Source organism: Lissotriton vulgaris, chromosome 11 (genome assembly GCF_964263255.1).
Source record: "Lissotriton vulgaris chromosome 11, aLisVul1.2, whole genome shotgun sequence".
Taxonomy (NCBI): domain Eukaryota; kingdom Metazoa; phylum Chordata; class Amphibia; order Caudata; family Salamandridae; genus Lissotriton; species Lissotriton vulgaris.
Window position 1 is genome coordinate 418,586,196 of NC_141699.1, and position 19,705 is coordinate 418,605,900.

Genomic DNA, 19,705 nt, shown 5'->3' on the forward strand with positions numbered 1-19,705 from the left:
ACTAGCCACAGATTCCTCAACGTAGAAAAGATACCCTAGCCATACTTAAGGTCAAGGAGGGTCTGCAAGAGGACCCCACCAGCCTGGACATAACAGAGGGTCCCACAAGGGACGAGTCCAACAGACAGGGTGAAGAGCCCTGTCCCCCCCCAGGAAAGGGGAACCTCCAACCCCCAAGCGGGATGCAGAAACATAAGAGGCAGCCCATTCACACTCAGCAGAAGAAACAAGGGCAAGGCGAAAGGAGGCAGAAGCACCCCATGCCTATACAAAGCAGCAGATCCTCCACCCAAGGATAAGGCAAGGAAAAGGAGCACAGGGAAGAAGATCAACCTAGAGACTCCAAGAAGAAAAAGGTAGAGTAAAAGGCAAGCCCCCCCCACTGGGAACACACCCAGTGAAGGGGGGACAGCCGAGCCTATCACAGCCAGAAGTCAATAGTCCAGACAGAACGGCGCCGTCAGCAATAAAGCAGAAAGGGGAGCCCGAGGTCAACCAGGAAGAACCGGGCAGGCTGCGCCCGAAAGAGGGAGAAACACAAAATCCATCGCAGCCCTCTGGAAGCAGATGTGGAACTGAGTGAAGGGGCAATTTGAAAAAGCGGACAAGGAGGAATGTCCGACACACTAAAGTGCCAGAAGGCACAATGGACCCGAAAGACAAACGCCGGTACAGGCAAACACAGCCAGAGGCAGAGAACACCACAGGACAATGCACTCAGGGCAAGCCAGACTTCAGCCGAAGAGAGCAGGAAGGCAAAGAAGGCCCAGACACGCCCCAGGGAGGTGTCTGTACACACGACCCAACAAGAAGAGGAACCAGAGCCAAGACGTCAGGCCGCAGACAGCAAGCCAGACCAGGCGAACAGCGCAGCGACCTCAGGAAATGGCACCCAGGGGCACCACGCAAGCCACTTCAAGCCATCAATAAGAGGATTGCACCTGCAACATACCTAAACGCCATGGAGAGCAGAGGCCCAAAAGCGACCACAGCCCCAAAGCACATAACAAGCTAAACAACAGCTACCACTACCCCACATAGGGTATGCTAAGTCCCAGACATGGGAACCCTCTTAGGAAAAAGCCTCCGCAGCAGAGGACAACCCAAAGATCCGCGGGAAAAACCCTGCAGCAGGCTTGTCAAGCAGCCAAAGAGGAAAAACAGAAGGCCTACTCTCAGGGCCAACATGGTATAGAAAACCCAAAGCAAAAACATACAGTGAAGAAGGGCCAGCCAGCAGCCAACAGAACCACAGTCCCAACAAAGAGGACTCAAATGCACATGAGACACCAATCACACAACTGGGGCGACCCACCCCAATATTAGAACATCTCCCAAAAAACAGATCAACTTACAGGTCACTGAGGGGGAGGAGGAGGAGGACGAACCCCGCCAAGAACCTCTAAATGGCCAAATCTGCCGGGGCGTGGAACAAAAGAGTGCCAACGAAAGGAAGATCCACCAGCTGCTCCCGAAAATCTTTCTGGGAACACCCTGTTCCGAAGCCAAGCATGGTGGTGAAGGGCAACCGAAGAAGCCATGGCACGACCAAGCACCTCCAAGATGTCCAGAGCAGAGCGAAGAATAAACCCCGCCAGCTCCTGGCCATCTAACGCAAGGTGCCGTAAATCAATACAAGCATCCTCCTGAGAAGCCGTAGACCCAAGGGAGTCCCACAAGCACGAAGTGGCCCTAGCTAAAGCACTCGAGTGTTAAGGGCCCACAAAGCCGCACTGATCGAAGCGAACATATTGCACCCCCAAGAGAACAGCCAGCGGGCCTCCAGTGACAGGGGAGACAACAGCAGCGGCAGGGAGGGAAAGGCAGTCTGCAAAAGGGGGCCTCTGGTAGAGGGGTGGAGGGAAAGACACAGGGTCCTACGGTGCCAGTGCAAAAGGTGTTGGGGCACCGGGTCCCCCGTGGCAGGATGCCCCCAAGTCCCCAACAGAGCAGAATGGAGCGAACCCTCGAAGGGAAGCAGCAGATCCCTACCACCAGAACCCTGATGGAGAACCTCCAGAAGATGATCCACAGGGAAATGGGTAGATGGATCATCCATGGGCAAAATTCCCACAGCCGTGGAAACAGCGCGAGTGAAGGCCGCACCCACCTCCGTAGGGCCCAGCAGAGGGGAAAGCAGCTCCTCAGAAGGCGACAGCTGCAAGCTAAGGTGGCCGTCCCACAAGCCAAACGGAGTGGGGAAGGGCCAGGTCCGGAAGAGAGGACCAGGGACCGAGGAGTGGGGACCTGCATCTCCTCCGGGAAGACCGCGGTCACGGCGAAGAGCCGTCCTTAGACGACGTCTGGGGAAAAAGCCACGACTCCGCAGCCAGTCTCTGGTGAGGACGACACCAGCAAGCGCCGAACCTCCAGAGAAGGAGACATCCGAAGAGGAGACATCCGAAGACGAGTCAATGACCCGACTTCTGTCTGGCGCCGTAGAGTCTGCAATTTGAGGCAGGACATAGTCGTCTGGCGCCAGAGGAGATGCCAGGTTGGCTTCCATCAAAGCGCAGGAGACCGGGACTGGGCCGGGGCCAGGGCGGCAAAGGAACGGTGCCAGAAAGGCGCAGGCTCGATCTCAGACGAGGCAGCTGCCTGCGTGGAGGGACAAGAGGGACCCCCGCCAGCCTCGACCCATGACAGGATGAGGGGGGCCCTTCGCCAACCCCTGTGGCGGCGCCAGGGCCAGCAGCCGCCGGCACCGAGGCGGTGTCACCTCGGCCTCAGACAAGATCACCGCCTGTCCAGAGGACTGAGAGGGGCTCAGGGATGCGTCCTGAGCCCCGGCGACCTCCAGCACCACAGGGACTCCCGCAGGAGTGTGCGGCAAAGCAGAGGCGCCTTGGTCAGAAGGAGGGACCCCCGAAGGGCTGCCCCCCAACGGCACCACATCCTCAGAGCCTGGATCCAAACTTGTGGGCACCGGAGCCACCGGCGACGCCACGGAGGGCCCCACACACTGCAAGGGATCTGCCGACCCCCCAGGAGGGGGAAGGATGAGCAAGAGAAGCCAGCAAGGCCTGCAAAGCCGCTGCATATGTCTCCATCTGGGCTCTGGTCGCCCCCACACCGGGAAATGGCAGATAGGGGGACATCACGCAGGCCACATCACCCGCAGAGAGCCCACACCCCCAACAGGCCAAGGACCGGCCCTCGGGGACAAACTGCAACACTGACAGTTGAGCGACGCTCTTGCAGCAGAGGAGAGGGACCATCACGACGACGGAGGCAGTGGCTTTGGAAACCTTCCACAGGGGCTGGGCCAGGAGACGATGCCGACCTGGACATGAGACCTGAGAGAAGTTTCATCCAGCGCTCCCGCAAGGACTTCGGTTTCATCTGCTGGCACGCCTCACAATCAGTGGAGTCATGGTGTTTCCCCAGCCACCACATGCAGATGAGGTGAGGGTCCGTCGCAGACATCAGGCGTCCACAAGACAAGCACATCTTAAAGCCCAAAGTCATCTACACACTGTTCCCACACACACGCAATAGCAAAAGGGAAAGGACTAAACCGGCCCATAGGGCGAACCAGATCAGTGTTGCACGCGGAAGAGGAAAAAAAACTATTGTAAACGCACCAGGGTGGGACTTGTGACCTCGCTGGCGTCATGTATATGGACTACACCAGGGCGGAGTCGCATGTCGTTGTCCCCCGGCGCACAAGGTTGCTGTGGCAAAAAAAAATCCGGATTCAGTCTCGCGCCTGGGGATAACTCTACATCAAGGAATCTGCTGCTAGTAGTCTATCAGATTCAAGAACCACAAATATGAAATCTTAGCAAAGTTAGGGAAAGATCTTTCCTTAGCAAACTCGGGACAGAATCTCCTAACACCTTTTCTAAGACACCCAATTAAATAACTTTCGTTTCACTGTGAACTTCTTCCCACCAACTCCCCAGGGATGGTGCCAATCAAGTTGTGTGGTCTTCTTGGAACAGGCAAACTCCCCTCGTTTCCATCATCAAACAAAGGCACGCACAGCTACATGACCTTGGATGGATCATCAGTACGGATTGCCTGGTACAGGAGGCCGGTTCTCACGCCCCCACACAGTGTAAATCACAGATAATGGTCAATTAATGTTATCTGCTCTATCCTTCTCTGAAAGCAAACAATGAGCTACTCTTCTAACTAAGCTGGTTCTCTTGCTTTTGCAGTAAGAAGGAAAATGTGACAGCTTTTTTCAAAATCAACATTAAGTTTATCAGCAAAAGGCTATTAGACCGTTGAGGCCTACTCACAGTTAAGTCAACTTAAAGGAATCACATTTGGTTAAAGCTGAATATACTAAAAACTAATGAATATACTTTGGTTATGCAGAGTGTGGCTTCTGTGTACGTGTATAGCCCCACATTAGCACAAGACATTACAAAGGATTACTGTTTAGTTGTCTGCATGGTTTGGGTCTATTGTACACTGTTCTCAACAATCTGTGTAAAAACATTATGGTATTCAGTTAATTGGTGCACTGATGGGGCCTTTAGATTTGCATGTTCATATTGAAGGAATTTTAGTTCTTCATGTTGAATCCTATTCAAGTTGAATCTCTGAACCTACCTGCCTTGTGGCCCATTGCATCTAGCGCACATATAAGGCTATAGAATTAGGGGTGCTTGCTTTAGTCACTGCCTCTGATGGTATAGGTGAGATTGATTAAATTAATATAATCCTGGTCATTGCTGTTTGATGGTGAATGTTTGCATCCCAGTTCAGAGTGAAACGCTCATTCTGCAGCAGAACCAGGGGCCTGGAATTTATATCACCTGATGACAGACGTGGATTTCTGTTGGGTACAAGCAGATTTAATCCGTATTTTATCAGATGAACAACCAGACATTGAGGGCCCATTTCTTTTTAAGTCGAGTTAGTTACCCCATTGCCCTGACAGTGGTACTGCCCTCCACAAATTTTAAATGTCTACCAGCCCAGCACACATTTCTAGTATTGAGAGGAACCGCCGTCAAGGCTCACAGCCAATCAGGAAAGCAGAAACTAATACCCAGCCTTCCCTGCTTTCAACGAAGAGGCCTAGAAAAAAAATCAAAGGTAAAAACAGTGTAAAATAATAGGACACTCGTTTTTGTTGTGTGTTTGAGAAAGTAGGTAGACAGAATCGTGGACACAATGAAGGTTCAGGCTTTTAACTGTCTCTGTGTCACTTCTGTACTTTTGGCTTATAAAAAAATCTCCACATTGGGCCAGATTTTAGAGGTCATTAGACAGTGATATAAGGAACTATGACGAATCTATGCTATAAAAAGAAAAGCTGCACAAGTCGGGATATTAATCAAAGTGATAATGAAAAAGACTGTTTTCTCTGTGTATAGGCTCAGAAGCAGTCCTACACTTCTTTGAGGCATGGCATAGATACAAATCCTCTATTGCCACAATAGCATTTTGGCTGCAGCCCTGCAAGCCCCATGCTGAGTGAGACCTTGTCATCGCTAGATCTCCAGCCACAGTCCTAGTCCAGCTTTAGCCCTTTTGAAATTGCAAGTTTTTCCATGCCCCCCAGGGCACTCAAACAGCTCAGCTCCATTGTAGATCTGCAGCACATCCTCCTTTCCTCTGCAGGATGCTGAGCTACTAACAACCGGCCACTGACTGGCCAACTCTCCCTGTAGGCAGCCATTGCACTCCTCCTAATCTCCCCATTTCAGCACGTAGCCTACGCTCCCATCTACTTCCCACTCTCTACCATTCCAAGCAGGAGCCCACACCTTTTGAATCATCTGAGGATATGTTTCTGGTGGATTTGCGGGTCTGTGTATTTTACCAGATAGTGTGCGTCTCTCTATTTGTGTGGTGTGTTGAAGGTGTCGGTCTCCCTGCCGTGTGTGTCTGAGCAGGACTAGTGTGTAATTGTAGTGACTTCCTTACTCTGATTGCGGCGACTTGTGTGCATAGGAGCTGTGCTTGTGTCTTCTTGGGAGGTGTGTGGCTAGGGTTTGTATGCATCTCTCAGCAGGTTGTGCGTGTTTGACTGAAAGGTGCTTGGATGTCTCCGATGAGGGCCAAATCATTATGCTGCACACATGTTTGCCAGAACCTGCCCAATGTATGGTAAAAATGGGAGGTATAACAGGAAAGATAAGTTAACTGAACCAAACAAGAAAACGAGACTGAAAATGTAAATGAGTATTGATGGCTCAAAAATAAGGGAAGTTATAGAAAGAAATGTGTCAATAAAAATACATTTAAACAAGCATTGGCATAGCCAATAGGTCCTGCTTTTAGGACCTTATAAGTATTTAGTTATGCAGCAGAATATCCTTGTGCAACAACACCAACTGTTGCATGGCTAAACACTTATAAATTCCCAAATGCTGGACTTATTGGCTACGCCAATGCTGGTTTAGTTTTAAAAATCGGGTCACCCTACCTCTAAGCCAAAAGTGCGGCATAGTGGGTGTGGTGAAAATAAAAACTCTAGCAGAAGAGAGGGCAGATGGGGTGCGGAAACTCCCGGTATGGGTGCAGAAACTCCCGTTAGGGGCTGTATTTGGAGATAAGTAGATAAAAGATAGGAAGTCATTGGTTAAAGCGCCACCTCACACCAACCTTTGAAAAGGGCGCCTGAGGTAATCGAACACCCTCTTCATTGTCGATTTCCGGTTCTGACTCAGTCTGTTCTTTTAGTAAATATACAAACATGCAATGTAACTGCTGAAAGTTTTCATGGCAGATACCAGGCGAGTGAGCGCAAAGCATATCATGCATCATTAGAGAATAACAGTGGTCGAGTTTAAGCCTGCCCTTTTGTAACTGAACGTTATGAGCTTCATATTGTGTTTTGTACATACGTGTTATGAGTTGGATTGCTTTTGGATGTATAAGAAGCCAATGAACAAACATTTGAGGACCTGAAGCTTACGGTCCTTAGCAGTCATTACCCTTGGGTAGAACGGCACGACCGAAACATAGACCCAGAAGTTAACAGTGAACTACCTTTGAAAAAGAGCACAATGCGTGTGCATGCACAGCCACGCAGGCACCATTTATTGCCAAAGCACATGCTTGTGGTGCACCCATGCGCGCTCCCGCAAGGCGTATGCGACCACAAGCACGAGTATGTGCTTGGAAAAAGAGCTGCACGATGGCTAAAGGTCTCCTATGCAGTGCATACGCACTGCGTAGGCGAGACCTAAAAACAAGGGAAAGCAATGCTAGGATAGAAATAATTTGCTGAGTTCCATGTGTATCTTGCCACTTGTAGGTTTTATCTCAGCCAGAAAACAGGGGGCAAATGCACCTATGGAGAGAACTGTGGGTACCATGTAAGTTTATGATTCTAAGACTAGTGATTTATGTCTAAGATGGTGATCACAGGTTCTAATCCTGGTCCTAGATAAAATGGGCTAAAGCACATACTGCAGAGGTCTACGTGAAATCTATTTTACACCTAATTCTACTGAAATGAAATACAAAACTAATTTCTGGGAAGTGGAATTTTAAAATACAGATTAAAACATCTTTTTCCTAAAATGCACTACTGTTGTATTTCCACAGTAAAACGTAACTTAGCATTATTACAAAGCATTGATTTCTATTGGGTGTTTCTATAAAACAATCCAGAAACCCGGCATTTTCCTTACAACAACTTAGGTGATCGATTTAGGGGATACCTTTAACATTCCGGCCCCCTCTCTGCTGGGTTAAAAGCCGCCGTAGCTATTCCACCAGTGGGATACCTTTAACATTGGATTTTGTTCCTGTGCCTATTTGCCCACATCTCGCGGGCCCCGCTCTGCGGGAGCCGCTCATGAAGGGTTCGTGAGGGAGCGCTGTACACCTGGGCATACGGAGCAGCATCGGTCCCTGCACCCTGACTTTCTCAATCTCCAGGCTGAGGCGGGACTGCGAGGACCAGCTTTCTCAGCGGCGCTGATCGGCCGCAGCTGGTCCTCTTCCCACCCCCTCTGCTGGGTCAAAAGTCGCCGTAGGTATTCCACCAGCGGGATACCTTTAACATTGGATTTTGTTCCTGTGCCTATTTGCCCACATCTCGCGGCCCCCGCTCCGTGGGCACCGCTCGTGACAGAGTTTGTGAGGGAGCGCTGTACACCTGGGCATACGGAGCAGGATCGGTCCCTGCACCCTGACTTTCTCGATCTCCAGGCTGAGGCGGGACTGCGAGGACCAGCGTTCTCAGCGGCGCTGATCAGCCGCAGCTGGTCCTCTTCCCGCCCGCTCTCTCATCACGGTCTATATCTTCAACTGACCTCCACGCACACGCGGGGCACACGCGGTCGAAGCCCGGGCCCATTTAAGCCCTTTCAAGCACGATCAAGTCCGGACCAGGCCCCCCCCTCTTTCGTCCCTCGCACCCTGTAGGTCTTAATTGTTAAGTTTACCTATTGTTTTGTGGTTGTAGCAATAGTAGTTTAGGGAGATGTCAACCCGAGAAACTAGAAGTAAGACTGCACTAGGTGGCCCGAAGTTGATAGGCACTTTGTACAATTTCATTATTCGCAAAAACTCACTAATTGACCAAGGAATTGTCTTGATGGAACGAAGGGTGTCCCAAGAGCTAGCACTAGCTAAAAGATAGTCTATGGGGCATATTGCGTCTGTATGTATACCCGATAATACTAAAAATAGATCTAATCTTCTACAGACCCAAGTTGAGGTGCACAATACTCCTAGTGCCCAAATAGGCCCTCATGATTTGAGCCACTCTGACCCTCAGGTCTGGACTACCCTGGAACCTACCCCAGAGCCCGCCCCGGAAACTTTATTAGTAGATACGCAGGACGGGAATAGTAGTAGGTCAAAGAGAGGGAGGCGGGAGGGGGATATCCCCAAGCGTAAACACAATACTAATGTCTTAGGCCTTACAAAAGCAAAATTAGCAAAGGCAGTGCATATTACTGATATGGGTAGCAAAGAGGTTGGGAGGAAAACTATTGGGCTGAAAGCTGGGCAGGAGGCGGTACCACCTGAAACCCTAGCTCTAAGAACTTTAGATAACACCATCTTAGACGATTCTATCGTTGATATCATGGCCGATTGTAGTGTAGCAAATAGTACTGGCACTAGAGATGAACTAGGGGATCCCCTTGTAGACACCCTGAGGAAGCTATTAGAAACCCTTCTTATCCCCTTGCAAGTAAGGCTCAAAGGCATAGAAAACCAGCTTAACATACTGCAGAAGGATATAAGATCCCTGAACAGTAACCAGCCGAAAAAGGCTGTCCTAGCAGCCACATTGACTAGCAAACTTCAGGCATCGAACTTCCAGCAGTCCCAAAAAAAATAATTCCTAAGACTACCAAGTTGAACCCTTCCAATATCGAAGCTATTAAAGCACATGTCAATCCCCCTGTAATTAATGAATGTAACACTCAAAAACCGATCAGCCATAAAACTGCCACTCTCAACTCTGACAAAACCCCGATAGAGTGAGCCCAAAAACGTAGAAGTATTAATTTACCACCGGAAGCGAGCCCCTATGTGGTGATCTTGACAGGGGTTTCGGAATTGGCCCCCTCACTTACGGAACCACCATGGGCATTGAAAAATAAGGTATCCCACTGGTTAAATGTCAACCACCCTTTACCACACCACCCTTTATCACCATATATAACGAGTAACATCCTAATGGTATGAAGGGTTCCCTGGGTGGGATACAACAGAAAAAGATCCGAGGGAGATTGTGTGGTCGTAAACTAAGGATCCACAATCTGTGACTCATTTGCTCGGGGGTACCTCGGAATAATGGTAATATGATCGTGGCTAGACCTTTATCTTACTTCTATACATCAGAGGAACAACCGGATAACAGGTGGAGCTGTACCAGGGCCACTAATCATGCTAGGGGAGGGATGGGACATGAGCATTATAGGCCTCTGAATACCAGTAATTGGGTGGGGCCGATGATGATGGCTGGACTCTAATCCAACGGAGAGCAGGGAGACCCAATTTTGGAAGCAACTGGAACTGTGGCGGTTGGTCAGGTTTTCAGCTTGCTCCAGCTTCTATCCCTTGCCACAACCGGTATAGTGGATTGGAAGCTGTTGACTGACTTCCGGCACAGGCAGAAGCTTCTAGGGTTTCTCCCGTCTCATATCCCCCCCTACCAGAATCATCAATAACAATCCTCTCGGGTCATCAGAGATTATTGAGAGCCCACCACCATTCTTGGCCATCAATACATTAGGGGGTACTAGGGACAACACTGATGCCCCATATTTCCCCCTGGGCCCGATGACCTCCGTGGACATTGTTTGGGAAGGAAATGACATGAAGAAACAGAGCTTATAATGATTTAGGGCGTAGGATGGAGCAGAGGAACTCTAATGAACAAGTGGATTTCTATAGCATGTAATCACTCGGACAAGTGCAACCTTTAGAGCATAAGTCTTATTAGGAAGCAATTGTTAAGCTTGCCCTCATTGTATATTACAGAAGTGAACCAAGTCTGACTAGGAACTATCCTGTTCACCAATCTAAATTTGTTGTCTCATGTTTGTACATGAGCAGTTGCAAGCATTTCTGTTTGGAATTTGCTAAGTGACTGTGTTCTTTCCGGTCTCCCTCTGTATATATTGGGTTTCACTGACTCCGTAGAATGTTTGTGTTCGGATATTTCTGAATTTTGGACAAATAGATCACCATGTCGGATCTTGGCCACAATTACGTCCCCTCACAGACACCCTCTGTAGATCCACACACCAGCTCAAGTTGGTCGCTCATTACAATTTCCTTGCCATACACAATGTGGCAATGTATAAAGGTCCAAACATTTAAATCTCAGAGAGATCATTTAGCTTGGCTGCCAGTAAGATCAAAAATCAAGTACCCGTGAGCCATCATTCCCAACAGTTTCTTCAGCTTACTCACTGTGAAAGGTGGGGACGCATGATAATGAGGAAACATCTTCTGAAATGCCAAAAGCTTTCTGATCAGCTACTGTACCACTCAACACAACGGAGTACCCGTAAAATTCTGGATGTCAAGTGGCTGGAGACGTAACTTTTACACTTTGAAGGTGAGCACTAGGTTGTGTCACAGTATATCGGCCAGTTGGCAGATTTGGCATTGCTAAGCAGGTATCCTCTTTAACAACATGTTGTAGGGGCAAGGATTGACATGAATATTGTGATGCAGACATGGTGTCACAATGCTAGACATCTTATAAACACTCTTGATGCGGAGTTTATGCCAAAAGGGAGAGCTGGTGAAGATGTTCACATAATGTAGGTCTAGAGTACTGCACGTCTTTGTATATGAAATAGCACTTCATTCAAATCCTGTGCTGTCCTGCAGTCTTCCATCATGAGACAAAGGGCTGACTTCATAAAGTGTTGCCTTTTTTCAATGTAGTGCTCTGATTTAGCTTAGTCAATCCAATTTTTTTTCCTCGGGAGAAATAGCATAAGTTTGTTTTTAATATATATAATTGCATCACTTCTAAATTGTATTGTGTGTCGATTAAACGCAATGCCACCATGAAAAAGCAACTTTTTTTATTTGGACTACTAAAATCTGTACCAATCAACACACCTTACGCACACTTACAAAAGGGGCACTAAACATAGCCCATAACTCTAACTTCCATATCCTTCACCTTTTACTCTTACCCATAGCCCTAGGACTAAATTCCTCCATCTTTAACAACATACTCTTAACCATAAACCAAAAACCCTCAAAACCTTTACCCCAACTCTATACACAACTTTAGCCTAAATCCTATTCCGGAAATATTAACTACTACCCATTACTTAACCCCTATATCATGAACTCCTAAACCGGTGTCCTAAAGCCTATATATAACCTGAACCTGATGCCCTTAATCTGCAAGCCATATCCCCAGATGCCACTGTCCTACAAACAAAACCCTTCACCCTAAACCCCAAGATCATAAACATACACCTTTAACCATTTATTCCTAACACCAAGCCCCTAGATGCATAACCAATAAATATTTAACCACTATCACACTGTCCATACTTCAAAATGAAGTGTTAAACACTTTGGGAAGTGTTCTTTTTTTCCAAATAATTTATTTTTATATCCAATAATTGGAAAAGAGGATTTTTAGAGGTGTTACTTTTAAAGTTTTTAGGCAATGGCTCTTTTTAGAAATGTTGATTTCAGGGTGAGCCCACAATTTTCAGGAGGATGAACATAGGCTATTCATCAAATAGGCTTTTTTAACAAGTCAAGAGGGTGAAACTTAATGGATTGTGCCATTGACTAGTAAGGATGCAGACTACTCTTGAAGAGGTAGATTATCTTGATTTGCTCTGTCTTTCTTTGGCAATTGATGTTGATTTAGTGGTGTATGCTAAAACTTTCCTTGATTGGGTTTCCCCCACAGGTAGAGCAACAATCATCCTGGAAAGGTGTTGTATGGTCGGGACTGGGGCACCTATACCGTAAGGATTTCTGGCTCTTTCTACAAAATATGTTCCTATTGTATTGTGGCTGCTGAAACGAGCATCTGCTTTTGCTGTTCATTGTTCTGGGGATTGGTGGACTGGTTTCTGGCCACTGGCTAACGTGCATATTTAGGTTCTCTGGCAACACTGCCCTAAGGCACTCATTCATTTTAATCCCTCATTCTTTTTAATCACGCTCCATCTACATGTTCACAACTTGATTATCAATATCCGACCTAAAGAGATGCTCTTCATTGAATGGTATACTTTGAATTGAAGGTGCTTGTTGGGCCTCTACAGAAAAGCTAGAAATTCAAAGCTGTACGAGTATTGTGAGAAGTGGGCAAGTACTTCTTTCCACAGATGAAGCATCTAGAACACTAGATTATGTGAATTTGCAGTATTGATTTAACACCACACCTGCACCCACTCCCATGGTAGCGCGTTAAGCTGCTCAATCCTGTTGTCAGGAGGTAAGCCTTCTCCAACTGTGAGAAAAAGTGTTATCTAAAATCGGGACCAACACTTCTACTAGTTGCACATTCCCGAGAATACCAATTTTGCCTGGGATATTCCTCAGAGTTATCCTAGTTTTTGATTGGATTTTTAAAATGTTCAAATAGTGGATTTGAGGGCACTCCTTTCAATGAGATAATGTTAGATTGTATATCTTCTACATATATTTTCTATTAAAAGCATCTTCGTCCACTTTCAAAGCAACTTTAGGATGGAGTGCGACACTTTGGATTAGCGCATGGTACAAAAATGTTACACGGGGCAGACTTTCAGTGAAAACTTGATTTCATATCTATTCAATGTTCAAAGTTTGACGTCACCTAGTATTTGTTTCAGGAAGGGACTGCAGTTCTTTAAGATCCTGCTAGCTTTCCATTTCTTACTGAACTTGTGAGTGTTCATGGAGGGCACAGGAGAAGAATGATTACTTGTGTCAAGACAGTAGAAACTTCTTTTCTAGTTTCTTTTCCTTATATTAGGGAATATGTAAAGATCCTCCAAATCGGTTTCATCTTCTGCGAGGGTTGGTCCAATCCAATTGGAATTTGTTTTTCAGTGGGTGGAGATTGGGCCACAGTACTTCTAGGTGTGGGTTTGATATGGATCCTCCTTGGTCGGATTGGTGTCAGTACAACGCGATGTATTACAACGCGTTCCGTTACAACGCGTTTTTTACATCGCAAATACCATTACAATGCATGCCATTACAACGCATGGCATTACATAGCAGATACTTTTACAACGCATGGCATTACATCGTAAGTATAGGTAAGTATATCTTTTTTTTTAAAAAATGTAATAAAGTTAATTAAATTAATTTAAAACAATAAAAATAATATAACATTTTTAAAACAGTAATTAATTTAATTAATATTAAAATTGATATTAATTTAATATATTTAAAATAATATAATTAATGATATATAAAAAATTTATAAATAGAATATATAATGTAATTAATAACAATAAATATAATTATAATTTAATTAAGTTATAAATAATACATAATATAATTATATTTAATAAAATTAAAAGAATTTAATTAATTAAACATTTTTAAATAATATAATTTAATTATAATCGTTTATTAATACAATTAAATTAATAATTGTAAATATAATTATTTTAATTAAATTAAATAAAATTAATTTAATTAATTTAATTTATATAAAGTCGTAATACCCCTGTACCCCAAAACCCAAACCCTGCCCTAAAACCTAAAAACACCCCTGTACCCCAAAACCCAAACCCTGCCCTAAAACCTATAAACACCCCTGTACCCCAAAACCCAAACCCTGCCCTAAAACCTAAAAACACCCCTGTACCCCAAAACCTGCCCTAAAACCTAAAAACACCCCTGTACCCCAAAACCCAAACCCAGCCCTAAAACCTAAAAACACCCCTGTACCCCAAAACCCAACCCCTGCCCTAAAACCTAAAAACACCCCTGTACCCCAAAACCCAACCCCTGCCCTAAAACCTAAAAACACCCCTGTACCCCAAAACCCAAACCCTGCCCTAAAACCTAACACCCCTGTACCCCAAAACCCAAACCCTGCCCTAAAACCTAAAACACCCCTGTACCCCAAAACCCAAACCCTGCCCTAAAACCTAACACCCCTGTACCCCAAAACCCAAACCCTGCCCTAAAACCTAAAACACCCCTGTACCCCAAAACCCAAACCCTGCCCTAAAACCTAAAACACCCCTGTACCCCAAAACCCAAACCCTGCCCTAAAACCTAAAAACACCCCTGTACCCCAAAACCCAAACCCTGCCCTAAAACCTAAAAACACCCCTGTACCCCAAAACCCAAACCCATCCCTAAAACCTAAAAACACCCCTGTACCCCAAAACCCAAACACTGCCCTAAAACCTAAAAACACCCCTGTACCCCAAAACCCAAACACTGCCCTAAAACCTAAAAACACCCCTGTACCCCAAAACCCAAACACTGCCCTAAAACCTAAAAATACCCAAACACCCCAAAACATATACATCAGTACCCCAAAACATACACTCCTATACTCATACTTATTTTAAAAAATACTTAAATTAATATATTTAATTTATAATATTTAAAAACGAAATAAATATTTTTAAATAATTAATAATAATTAAATCAATTATAAAATATTAAATAAAATAAACAATAAAAATTAAATACTTACCAATACTTACGATGTAATGCCATGCGTTGTAATAGCATCTGCTATGTAATGCCATGCGTTGTAATGGCATGCATTGTAATGGTATTTGCGATGTAAAAAACGCGTTGTAACGGAACGCGTTGTAAAAGATGCGTTGTAGCGGTAACACACCTCCTTGGTCTGACATCCTACCTCACTGGTCCCCTAGAGTGATTGAGAATTGAACACAAGAGTTTGCTTTGGGTTTTAGGAGTCCATCTTATTTTTGGGAGAGATCTGGACAGTCTTTGTGTTGAACCCTTTTATCAGTGTCAACATTTTCATTGCGCTACTACTCTTTTGGAGGCCCTTCTTCCAGATAACTATCACTTCGACTTGATCCTCTTTTTGGAGGTCGATTTGGAATCTAATTTCTTTTGAGGGCTAGCTACACATGGAGGTCACTCCTCCTTTCAAGTTTACTTTTTAGTGGCAATGGCTTAGATATGCATCAACCCCAAGCGTTTGTAGGTCATGTTTGTTTTGTAGGGGTCCAATCTAAGTGGAGTGTCTATCCAGGTCAATGTTCGTTTCTGGAAGTAACATTTCTTAAAATAGGATTACTCAGCTTCTAATGGTGACTGGCTCAGAGTCCCCTCATCCAAATCTTCTACCCTGGATGTTTCATTATCCACCAGCTCTACACCAATTTCGGTGCCTTCCTCGCACTCCTTGGATAATTTGCCTTAAATGGCTTGAATGATCCCTTTTAGCCATTTGAGCTTCATGTACCCATCACCTATCCCTTTAGGGCCGAATAGTTTTCTTGAACCAAAACGCTGTACTTTCACACCACTTATGTTCAATAGGGTGTCTCTGCACACAATAGTTGTAGACGCTTTTATTATCAGTGGGAAGCCAGTGATGTAGGGTTGACAAAATATAGCAGATCAGTTTTCCATGTCATGAACCCCTAGCCACATTGAGTCATTCGGATACATCCTGAATGGCGCAGGCTAGAAACTCATGGTAGGCATCAACGTTTCTTCTATGTTAAAGATGGTATCTCCAGTCTGTCCCACAGCTGCTTTTGATGCAGTTTTCCATTGTTGGTGCAGCTTTTTAGTGGACTGGCAAACATGTGAACCAGGTAGCAAAAGAAACATATCTAAGATGGAGTTTTTTGTTCCTGAGCAGTGTGGGCTTCAGGGTCATTATTAAAACAAACTGTCATATTCCAGAGTCGACTGTTTATGGCAGAAGTGGTGCTGCATCAACACATGATGCAAACATGATACTGCACAGGATGCCAACAAGGCTTTATCCCTAAACCATTCCCAAAAGACTCAAGTTCCAACCCATCAATGCGATCTTTAAAATTTCCCTCCTTATTAACTACTTCCAGGCAAACCTAGAGGTTGGCCACAGCCTGGAAAAGTTCAGAAAATGCAACCAACACCTTTCTTCTTGTTTCTGTTAACTTCAAGGCTCTGTAATCTTGAATAAAAAAAAAAAATAGAGGGCAGTCGGAAAGGAGTCCACCATAATAGAAAAGTCCTCTCTGCCCAGTCTATAGTGAGTCACATTATTGTCAGGGTACAGCTACGGAAAAACTTTATACAAACTAAGTGTGCTTGACCATTAACAGTACGTGAAGGAATTCATTCTGCTGAAGGTCAGATGCAAGGGTACCATTCGAAAAGGTTTTTATTCAGAAATCGTTTGAAAGATGTGTGGCACAGCTACCTATCACCAGTAACAACCAACCCAACTGAATTAGGTTTCATAACAGGCAGGAGAAAATCCTTCAGTGATTAGAAAATGAGCCCAGGCAGGCCAGGCCAAAAGAGAAAGACAATAAGATGGGAGGGAGGGGGGGGGGGGGGGGAAATCAGGCCAGGAAAAACTGGACTTTGCCCTGGTAGCAGCATCCAGATCCAACCATTGAAAAAACAAAAGTTCTGGTGATGGCTGCCAGCCTTTTGGCTCAGTCTATGCTGGTTTTGTAAAACGTTCTTGTTGTGGGGGCTGCTGGTCCCCTGCAAAACAGTCTGTCACTGAAGTGAACTACTCAGTGTGCGTGTGAATGCTTATTTGATAGAGCAGAATGCCACCCCTTACACTGAAGTTGGTCAATTCCAGAAGTGGGCTGGCCCATTGCTCCATGCTGTATGTGAGGAAGAAAAATATGAATGACCAATTAATAAAGAGGGCTGACAAAGCTCCTATATAAGCATAGTAAAATTAAAAGGTCTTGGATAACACTAGTCCTAAAAATAGGTATGTACAGCGCAGAGCTGGTCAGAGGTCAAACAGCCCAATAAGCATCTCTCTCCAAAACCCCCACAGTCAATCAAAAACTGAGCAGGACAGTATCACTTAGAAACCGAACACAGAATGGGGAATGGCATCCTTGACTTGCAGATAGCTGAACAATTTGACAGTCAGAAGTACATGTTTATTCAAAATATAAAAACCCACAACAATACAAACAATAAGATTCACGAATGTATTTTATTTTTTGTATGCAATTGCTGACCAAAAGACATAGTATAAATACCAGGGTGCCCACATGTGTTGTGGAAGAGTTCTAAACTACACAACCCTTTTGCCCTATGGAATTAAGATACAAAGAGCATTAAACGCTCTTCTTCTGAAGGTCATCATGAGATTTACAAATACCAGAAAAAAACACGACTAGTTACTGGCAATGAATTTTTCCAAGCCAGCTGCAGAGCATTTAGTCGTCCCCTCCGCAGAGCTTCAGCATAACCTTTTCGTAATCTCCTGAACATTCCCCCTGCAGAAACAAAAGCAAAATGTATGCAGTTAAGAAAAAATATCCTGCTGCCATCTTCCACTGTTTAAGATGTCTTGGTTAATTAATGCAACTGCAGCTGCAACCTCCGAGTGACATGGCGGCGTGAGATATTTAGCTTGGCCTAGACACCAAAATGCCGGTCTTTAGAAAAAAATAAAAATAAGCATTTAAAGAAAAGTAAAATACTTTTTTTTATAACAGCAGCACGTACCCACCTGAATCATCAGAACCACATTTCTTATGTATGCTGGGTATCCTACTTTCCCCTTTCTAGTCAGGGGTCGCCACCTAGGAGAACCTAAATTGCTCCAGATGGAGCTTCTTCACCCACATTACCCATATTTCGCCATGTTTTTGGCCACCCCCTTGCCTTCTACATTATTTCTTCCACTGCGGTGCAAAGGTCATTAGGTGTGCAACAGTCCTGTATGGGGTTGTTGATGCTCACCAAGTGCTGGCAATTTCCCTTTTTTGCGATTAACTTCACTGCATCTTCTCATGCCCAGCTCCAGTCACATTCAGATATTATCCCTAGCAATGCCATCTTGGGAGTTCTTAGAACCAGACTTGCGGCCACTTGAACGAGAGCGTGATGTATCCTAGGTCAGAATGATTGGAGTATCTCACATTCCCTCACCACATGAAAGAAATGTCCCTACATCATGATCACAGCAGGGACATATTGAGAAATGACTTCTACTCATTTCATGGAATTACTTAGGTGTGAAGTAAAGTCTGTGGGAGTAATTGAACTGGATGAGATTGAGCCTAACCAGTATCCTCAGTTCCCTGGTGGCCATCCTCACTTCAATCTATCCCTACTCCCCAAAAGGGCCCATATCGGCCTCCAATCTTTCACTTGCTTTAGTAATTGGTCAGGGATATTTTCCACCAGGTCTCCATACAACCTAGATATAGCTCCCCCCCTCTCAAATACTAGCTTTCCTTTATGGGTCTGTACACCAGGACCGTTACAAGTTAACTTTTTAGAAGTTAAAAGGGCATGCCTAATTTGTAAGTATTTGAAGAGTTGGGACTTATGTAGCCTGAATTAAGTCTTGTAATTGGCTAAACATTTTGCCACATGGCAACCCCCACCCATCTCCTAACCTAGATATGCCAATGGTGTCCCACCCAGAAATTACAACCAACTGAGGCACAGCCAGAAGCCATTTAGCATGCTGCGATAGTCTCCCCAGTTATTCGGTCATGCCTAGATGTCCCTAAGCATCGCCTTTGGTTCCAAGGAATAGTCTGCATAGGCCAATGCCACTGGCAAATGTCTTAAGCATGCAATTTCTAGTGCCCTTACCATACATGAATCCACTTTGATCCCAATGCTCAAAAGGATCTAATCATGAATTGGTTAACTAGGAATTTCTATAGACTTTTAACTTCTGATGTGATCAAAGAAATGGGTATATAGGAGGCACGTTCCGCCTGTGCTTTACCCTTCTAGGGAAGGATCACCACCGTGGCTCCCCTCAGATCCCAGGGCAGCACATTCAATTTTCAGGCCTCCTTGAACATCACTAGCATCTATGGGATCAATTTAGAGGTATGCCTCTTAAAATAATTCTGTTTGGAAGCCATTGGGGGTATACTAAAACAGTGATAGATGGAATGTTTGAATTATTCTCAGCCACTAGTAATCACTATCCACATCCCAGTCTATTGTTATTTTAAACACCTTGCCAACATAGTTTGGACCCAGCAGTATGTAAATCAGTCTTGACCCTGCCTCAATGGGAAAAGTCTAGCCCATACGCCCAGGCCAGGTCCTTCCTGAACCGGAACACAAGCAACCCGGTTTAGTTGTTAGGGTTGAGCCACGTATTGCTTGGTTCTAG

The 19,705-nt window shown here is 45.2% G+C and overlaps 1 protein-coding gene across 1 annotated transcript in view; it reads right to left on the minus strand.

The window, feature by feature from the left end:
* Nucleotides 1-17,546: 17,546 nt before the first annotated feature.
* The window catches only part of LOC147679914 (annexin A4-like), a 115,052-nt gene continuing 112,893 nt past the window's right edge, over nucleotides 17,547-19,705 (minus strand). Inside the window, exon 13 of the mRNA XM_086943479.1 lies at nucleotides 17,547-17,834. Within this exon, the coding sequence (XP_086799605.1) occupies nucleotides 17,775-17,834 (60 nt within the window). The 3' untranslated portion in view covers nucleotides 17,547-17,774. The remainder of the gene's footprint in view (nucleotides 17,835-19,705) is intronic.